Source organism: Salmo trutta, chromosome 28, assembly GCF_901001165.1.
Source record: "Salmo trutta chromosome 28, fSalTru1.1, whole genome shotgun sequence".
NCBI lineage: Eukaryota > Metazoa > Chordata > Actinopteri > Salmoniformes > Salmonidae > Salmo > Salmo trutta.
This window is the reverse complement of record NC_042984.1, coordinates 3,738,489-3,748,154: the sequence shown is the minus strand read 5'-3', so window position 1 is coordinate 3,748,154 and position 9,666 is coordinate 3,738,489. Positions and strand designations below refer to the sequence as shown.

Below are 9,666 nucleotides of genomic sequence, written 5' to 3'. Positions count from 1 at the left end.
GGTTAAAATCGTAAGTGACACAGGGTTTTCACAGAGACATGTAAAAATTCAGAATTTTGGCACTTTAGCAAGTCATTATTCATATTAAAAATCTGGTTTATTGAATTCTCTATGTGGTCTAAATTAAAGGGCACTTCATTTAAATATAACAGGCTTTTAAAATTCACAATTTCTACTTAAAAGTATCAAAGGGACTCAAAAGACCCAGACGTTGGAATAAGGAAGTACTTCAACTGAACAGGAAGTACTACGCACTAAATTCGCTCCCAATTACCACCTTTACGGACAACACATCGACATAACATGGACCTTCGAAAGGTAAAAATGATGATTCCTTAGCCAGCATCGAGTCTAACCTTTAAAAATGCATTTCTTTTTAAAGAAGATAATGCTTTTTTTTGCATTAATTGGAAGGTACTTGTACCATCTTACAGTTATTGTGAGATCATACAGGAAAAATCAACCCTCATCTTCTCCCAGAAAACAGTTGTCCTTTAACACACCAATACATTTCAAGGAAGCAATAACTTCCTTTTCGGGCTGAGAAATCTCATGTAAACATGAGCTCTCAACATTACAAACTGCTGTCAAACAGGCTCAAGTTTCATGTTGATTGACTTTTATATTGATCAAATGTTTTGAGTAAATGTTTTTTCTCTACAAACAAACAAAAACACCATTCATAGTCCAACAAATTGTTTGTGCACTTAAGTAGTAGCCCACTGGCCATTTATTTGTGTCTGTCAGCAGCAGTAGACACAGGGTCAACAGTGCCACCTGCTGGTGGTGTGATGGTATTAATGGAGAAAGGGGTTCTGTTAGGGGCAGGGAGAGGCGAACCATCAGGGCGGCCCAGGCAGACACGGGCCAGGGCGTATTTCCTGTACATACCTGTATTAATAAGGAGACAGATGGGACACTATAGTGTTAGCTTCGGGTTTAGGAACGTCTTTAATGGGATATCTTATCTCTTTAGAGATAAAAAAAAACGGACATGGTTACAGATAGGGTTGCGATATTCCATTAACTTTCCCAAAATTCCCAGGTTTTCCAGAAATCGCAGTTGGGAAATTCCCCAGAATCAGGAGGGAATAAACAGGAATCCAGAATCCTCCAACCAGGATTTCTAGAAAACCTAGGAATTTTGCAAAAGTTATCGTAACTTTACAAGCTTACAGAGCATTATGGGTACAGTAGTACATCATGCTACAACAAAATAACAGGCTCCCGAGTGGCGCAGTGGTCTAAGGCACTGCATCTCAGTGCTAGAGGCGTCACTACAGACACCCTGGTTCAAATCCAGGCTGTATCACACCAGGCTGTGATTGGAAGTCCAATCGGGCGGCGGAGCACATTTGGCCCGGGTTTGACCGGTGTAGGCCGTCATTGTAAATAATAAGAATTTGTTCTTAATAAAAAAAATTAAATACCCAAGAAGAAGACTACCATCGCGACCACTGCGACCCAGAGGCTTTTCAACACAATGTCCTTGATGACTGTGCTGCCGTACAGGTCCTCGTCATCTTTCACCACGATGATGTTACCATGGGAATCCTCATTCCCGTCGTCCCACCGAGCCAGAGCAGAAGGGAAGTCCAGTCTAAGAGCCTCAGGAGGGAGCACCTGGATGGAAAGAATAGAAGGAAAATATTATATAAGCAGATCTTTTGTCTCTAGGCAGTCTCAAAGATGGATTTTAACGGGTCAATGAAAGCTGAGGGGAGGAATGGCTCATAATAATGGCTGGAACGGAGCGAATGGAAAGGCATCAAACACATGGTTTTGATTCCATTCCACTGATTCCACTCCAGACCTTACCACAAGCCCATCCTCCCCAAACCTCCTGTGAGTTGGAGACATCATTACAGTATGAGGGATCACATTTTTATATCGACTTTTTGTTTTTTAATTTATCCAGAGTGACTTATAATCAAAGCATTCAACTACGGTTAGGTAGGTCAAAACATTCACCTTAATCAAACACAGATAAAGTTATTATTTATTTATTTCAAACAGTATTTTTGATTCCAGGTCAGGATAGAATGCAACGTCTCCCACCTTGAGCCCCAGGTAGAGTCTCTTGACCCTGCGGTAATCAGTGTCCTGTACATCACAGCGGTATGTCCCAGCGTCCTCCTCACTCACCTAGGTTGAAGATATTCATGTTAGGACAATGTTCTAGTCACATGAGGAAGCTTTAGAAAAAAATAAAATGGAACCATCGCCGTTGCTAACTAGAATCGTTGCTTCCATCAGTTTCGAATTCTTCTGCATTCATGCAAAGATTTCTGGGATTTTAGAACCCTCTTGGCTTAATAACCAAGCTCACTCACCGGGTCCAGGACCAGCCGGTCTAGCCTGGGGGCGTCCCAGCGTCCCAGCAGAGAGTCGTCGGTGGTCACCACCCCCCGGGCGTAGCGCCACGATACCCGGAAGGAGAAGCGACCCATGGCCTCCATCACCTCACCCAGACAGTCCAGCTCCAACCGTTGACCAGCTTGCACAGTGACAGTCTGGAGAAGAGGAGTACAAGAGGAGGAGGGGGGGAGGAGGTAGAGGGGAGGAGGAGGAAGAGAAAGAGGAGGATAAGGAGAAGGAGGAGGAGGAGCAAGAGGGAATGTACTTCAAGAGCACAACCACAGGAGATACTGATGCCAGAAACCCTCCAATTGTCAGCTCTCTGCACATCAGAATTTCCTGTCAGACCTGGGATTCCTACTTCTACTACATGGACAAGACTTGGTAGGTGATTGGTAGGTGATTGATAAGTGATTTCGTCAGTAATTAAAAAAAGGTACATACGCAGCACATACATTTTTTTATGTGACAGTAGACCAGGATAACACAATAGACCAGGATAACACAATAGATCAGGACAATAGACCAGGATAACACAATAGACCAGGACAGTAGACCAGGATAACACAATAGACCAGGATAACACAATAGACCAGGATAACAAAATAGACCAGGACAATAGACCAGGATAACACAATAGACCAGAATAACACAATAGACCAGGATAACACAATAGACCAGGATAACACAATAGACCAGGACAATAGACCAGGATAACACAATAGACCAGGATAACACAATAGACCAGGATAACACAATAGACCAGGACAACACAATAGACCATGATAACACAATAGACCAGGACAAAAGACCAGGATAACACAATAGACCAGGATAACACAATAGACCAGGACAACACAATAGACCAGGATAACACAATAGACCAGGACAACACAATAGACCAGGACAATAGACCAGGACAATAGACCAGGATAACACAATAGACCAGGATAACACAATAGACCAGGACAATAGACCATGATGACACAATAGACCAGGATAACACAATAGACCAGAATAACACAATAGACCAGGATAACACAATAGACCAGGATAACACAATATACCAGGATAACACAATAGACTAGGATAACACAATAGACCAGGATAACACAATAGACCAGGATAACACAATAGACCAGGATAACACAATAGACCAGGACAATAGACCAGGATAACACAATAGACCAGGATAACACAACAGACCAGGATAACACAATAGACCAGGACAACACAATAGACCATGATAACACAATAGACCAGGACAATAGACCAGGATAACACAATAGACCAGGATAACACAATAGACCAGGATAACACAATAGACCAGGACAACACAATAGACCATGATAACACAATAGACCAGGATAACACAATAGACCAGGACAATAGACCAGGATAACACAATAGACCAGGATAACACAATAGACCAGGATAACACAATAGACCAGGACAATAGACCATGATAACACAATAGACCAGGATAACACAATAGACCAGGATAACACAATAGACCAGGATAACACAATAGACCAGGACAACACAATAGACCATGATAACACAATAGACCAGGACAATAGACCAGGATAACACAATAGACCAGGATAACACAATAGACCAGGATAACACAATAGACCAGGACAACACAATAGACCAGGATAACACAATAGACCAGGACAACACAATAGACCAGGACAACACAATAGACCATGATAACACAATAGACCAGGATAACACAATAGACCAGGACAATAGACCAGGATAACACAATAGACCAGGATAACACAATAGACCAGGATAACACAATAGACCAGGATAACACAATAGACCAGGACAATAGACCAGGACAATAGACCATGATAACACAATAGACCAGGATAACACAATAGACCAGGACAATATACCATGATAACACAATAGACCAGGATAACACAATAGACCAGGACAATAGACCATGATAACACAATAGACCAGGATAACACAATAGACCAGGATAACACAATAGACCAGGATAACACAATAGACCAGGACAATAGACCATGATAACACAATAGACCAGGATAACACAATAGACCAGGACAATAGACCAGGATAACACAATAGACCAGGATAACACAATAGACCAGGATAACACAATAGACCAGGACAACACAATAGACCATGATAACACAATAGACCAGGACAATAGACCAGGATAACACAATAGACCAGGATAACACAATAGACCAGGATAACACAATAGACCAGGACAACACAATAGACCAGGATAACACAATAGACCAGGACAACACAATAGACCATGATAACACAATAGACCAGGATAACACAATAGACCAGGATAACACAATAGACCAGGATAACACAATAGACCAGGATAACACAATAGACCAGGACAATAGACCATGATAACACAATAGACCAGGATAACACAATAGACCAGGATAACACAATAGACCAGGACAATAGACCAGGATAACACAATAGACCAGGATAACACAATAGACCAGGATAACACAATAGACCAGGACAACACAATAGACCATGATAACACAATAGACCAGGACAATAGACCAAGATAACACAATAGACCAGGATAACACAATAGACCAGGATAACACAAAGACCAGGACAACACAATAGACCAGGATAACACAATAGACCAGGACAACACAATAGACCATGATAACACAATAGACCAGGATAACACAATAGACCAGGATAACACAATAGACCAGGACAATAGATCATGATAACACAATAGACCAGGATAACACAATAGACCAGGATAACACAATAGACCAGGATAACACAATAGACCAGGACAATAGACCATGATAACACAATAGACCAGGATAACACAATAGACCAAGACAATAGACCATGATAACACAATAGACCAGGATAACACAATAGACCAGGATAACACAATAGACCAGGACAATAGACCATGATAACACAATAGACCAGGATAACACAATAGACCAGGACAATAGACCATGATAACACAATAGACCAGGATAACACAATAGACCAGGATAACACAATAGACCAGGACAATAGACCATGATAACACAATAGACCAGGATAATAGACCATGATAACACAATAGACCAGGATAACACAATAGACCAGGACAATAGACCAGGATAACACAATAGACCAGGATAACACAATAGACCAGGATAACACAATAGACCAGGACAACACAATAAACCATGATAAGACAATAGACCAGGACAATAGACCAGGATAACACAATAGACCAGGATAACACAATAGACCAGGATAACACAATAGACCAGGACAACACAATAGACCAGGACAACACAATAGACCATGATCACACAATAGACCAGGATAACACAATAGACAAGGACAATAGACCAGGACAATAGACCAGGATAACACAATAGACCAGGATAACACAATAGACCAGGATAACACAATAGACCAGGACAATAGACCATGATAACACAATAGACCAGGATAACACAATAGACCAGGATAACACAATAGACCAGGATAACACAATAGACCAGGATAACACAATAGACCAGGATAACACAATAGACCAGGATAACACAATAGACCATGACAACACAATAGACCAGGACAATAGACCAGGATAACACAATAGACCAGGATAACACAATAGACCAGGATAACACAATAGACCAGGATAACACAATAGACCAGGACAACACAATAGACCAGGATAACACAATAGACCAGGACAACACAATAGACCATGATAACACAATAGACCAGGATAACACAATAGACCAGGACAATAGACCAGGACAATAGACCAGGATAACACAATAGACCAGGATAACACAATAGACCAGGATAACACAATAGACCAGGACAATAGACCATGATAACACAATAGACCAGGATAACACAATAGACCAGGATAACACAATAGACCAGGACAATAGACCATGATAACACAATAGACCAGGATAACACAATAGACCAGGATAACACAATAGACCAGGATAACACAATAGACCAGGACAATAGACCAGGATAACACAATAGACCAGGATAACACAATAGACCAGGATAACACAATAGACCAGGACAACACAATAGACCATGATAACACAATAGACCAGGACAATGGACCAGGATAACACAATAGACCAGGATAACACAATAGACCAGGATAACACAATAGACCAGGACAACACAATAGACCAGGATAACACAATAGACCAGGACAACACAATAGACCATGATAACACAATAGACCAGGATAACACAATAGACCAGGACAATAGACCAGGACAATAGACCAGGATGACACAATAGACCAGGATAACACAATAGACCAGGATAACACAATAGACCAGGACAATAGACCATGATAACACAATAGACCAGGATAACACAATAGACCAGGATAACACAACAGACCAGGACAATAGACCAGGATAACACAATAGACCAGGATAACACAATAGACCAGGATAACACAATAGACCAGGACAACACAATAGACCATGATAACACAATAGACCAGGACAATAGACCAAGATAACACAATAGACCAGGATAACACAATAGACCAGGATAACACAAAGACCAGGACAACACAATAGACCATGATAACACAATAGACCAGGACAACACAATAGACCATGATAACACAATAGACCAGGATAACACAATAGACCAGGACAATAGACCACGACAATAGACCAGGATAACACAATAGACCAGGATAACACAATAGACCAGGACAATAGACCATGATAACACAATAGACCAGGATAACACAATAGACCAGGATAACACAATAGACCAGGACAATAGACCATGATAACACAATAGACCAGGATAACACAATAGACCAGGATAACACAATAGACCAGGACAATAGACCATGATAACACAATAGACCAGGATAACACAATAGACTAAGACAATAGACCATGATAACGCAATAGACCAGGATAACACAATAGACCAGGACAATAGACCATGATAACACAATAGACCAGGATAACACAATAGACCAGGACAATAGACCATGATAACACAATAGACCCGGATAACACAATAGACCAGGATAACACAATAGACCAGGACAATAGACCATGATAACACAATAGACCAGGATAACACAATAGACCAGGACAATAGACCATGATAACACAATAGACCAGGATAACACAATAGACCAGGATAACACAATAGACCAGGACAATAGACCAGGACAATAGACCAGGACAATAGACCAGGATAACACAATAGACCAGGATAACACAATAGACCAGGACAATAGACCATGATAACACAATAGACCAGGACAATAGACCAGGATAATAGACCAGGATAACACAATAGACCAGGACAATAGACCATGATAACACAATAGACCAGGACAATAGACCAGGACAATAGACCAGGACAATAGACCATGATAACACAATAGACCAGGACAATAGACCAGGATAATAGACCAGGACAATAGACCAGGACAATAGACCAGGATAACACAATAGACCAGGACAATAGACCAGGACAATAGACTAGGACAATAGACCATGATAACACAATAGACCAGGACAATAGACCAGGATAATAGACCAGGACAATAGACCAGGACAATAGACCAGGATAACACAATAGACCAGGACAATAGACCAGGACAATAGACCAGGACAATAGACCATGATAACACAATAGACCAGGACAATAGACCAGGACAATAGACCAGGACAATAGACCAGGACAATAGACCAGGATAATAGACCAGGACAATAGACCAGGATAACACAATAGACCAGGATAATAGACCAGGATAATAGACCAGGACAATAGACCAGGATAACACAATAGACCAGGACAATAGACCAGGATAATAGACCAGGACAATAGACCAGGATAACACAATAGACCAGGATAATAGACCAGGACAATAGACCAGGATAATAGACCAGGACAATAGACCAGGATAATAGACCAGGATAACACAATAACATCAGTGACTTATTTCCATTGTGGTCCCAACGTATTATTATTTGCATTTTTTATTTTTTTTACGGCCAGATTATTCACCTGCAGACCACACTGCCAGGAGTCCACACAGCGGACCTTCCGGACATGGCAGTCCTTCTCCTCCCCGACCTGGCCCTCTCTCAGTGGGCACAGCTCCTGGGTGCGCAAACCCAGACCGCAGGTGGTGCTGCAGGGAGAGCTGTGTATTATGACCTCTGCTGGGACGGCCTTCAAGTCCTCCAGGTCAGCAAGGGACAGAGAGTTAGGGGTAGGACTGGACAGGCAGCAGAGGAGGAGGAAGGACCAGGAGACGAGGGAGATTGACGTGGACAGACACAGACCCCAACTCCTCCCCATCTCTGTGTGTCTGTCTCTACAAATTACTACACCGTGTGGAGTGAATAAGAGAAGATACTGTTATTTTAAAAGTTATCTATTTCAATTAATGATCCATTCAAAATTCTAAAATGGAACAGGATATAATCCGTTCCGTTATTGTGACATCACAACATCACGGAAGTTCTGGAACTTTGAATGGAAAGAAAATCAAAAGCTTCAAAGTGAGAGTCGTTATAGTGTGTTTGTCTGCCACCTAGTGTTCATAACCTGTAATGCCATGACCGATGGGTCAGAACGTCTCTGAAACACTGAGTTTAGAAAAACATTAGGAAATACCTTCTCTTTCCATGACAGACTGACCAGGTGAATCCAGGTGAAAGCTATTATGCCTTGTTGATGTTACCGGTTAAATCCACTTCAAATAGTGTAGATGAAAGGGAGGAGACGGGTTTTAAAGAAGGATTTTTAAGCCTTGAGACAATTGAGATATGGATTGTCCATGTGTGCCATACAGAGGGCAAATGGGCAAGACAAAATATTTAAGTGCCCTTGAACATGGTATGGTAGTAGGTGCCAGGTGCACCGGTTTGAGTGTGTCAAGAACTGCAACGCTGCTGGGTTTTTCACACTCAGCAGTGTCCCGTGTGTATCAAGAATGGTCAACCACCCAAAGGACCTGCAGCCAACGGTCGAAAATGAGTGGTCAGTGGTCAAAAATGTATAATTGATGAAAGAGGACAAAGGAGACTGACACGAATTGTGCAGAGCAACAGCCAGGCTACAGTTAGTGAACTGAGAGTCCAGTACAACATCGGTGCCCAAAGACCCATAAAATGCACAACTTCTCCGTACATTAACATGCAGTATGGCAGCCGATAACCTTAGAGTTCCACTTCTTTCAGAAAAAAAACAAAACAAGAAACGGTGGTAGCATTGGGCTAAGGAACGAAAACCACTGGA

At 41.6% G+C, this 9,666-nt stretch overlaps 1 protein-coding gene across 1 annotated transcript; it reads right to left on the bottom strand.

The window, feature by feature from the left end:
- Positions 1 to 602: 602 nt before the first annotated feature.
- On the bottom strand, positions 603 to 8,724 carry tmem81 (transmembrane protein 81). Its single transcript, XM_029720353.1, has 5 exons — positions 8,428 to 8,724; positions 2,334 to 2,513; positions 2,059 to 2,145; positions 1,431 to 1,623; positions 603 to 891 (listed from the first exon to the last, which is right to left on the bottom strand). Exons 1-5 carry the CDS (start codon positions 8,722 to 8,724, stop codon positions 731 to 733), a joined length of 918 nt encoding a protein of 305 aa, XP_029576213.1. The 3' UTR covers positions 603 to 730.
- Positions 8,725 to 9,666: the final 942 nt, after the last annotated feature.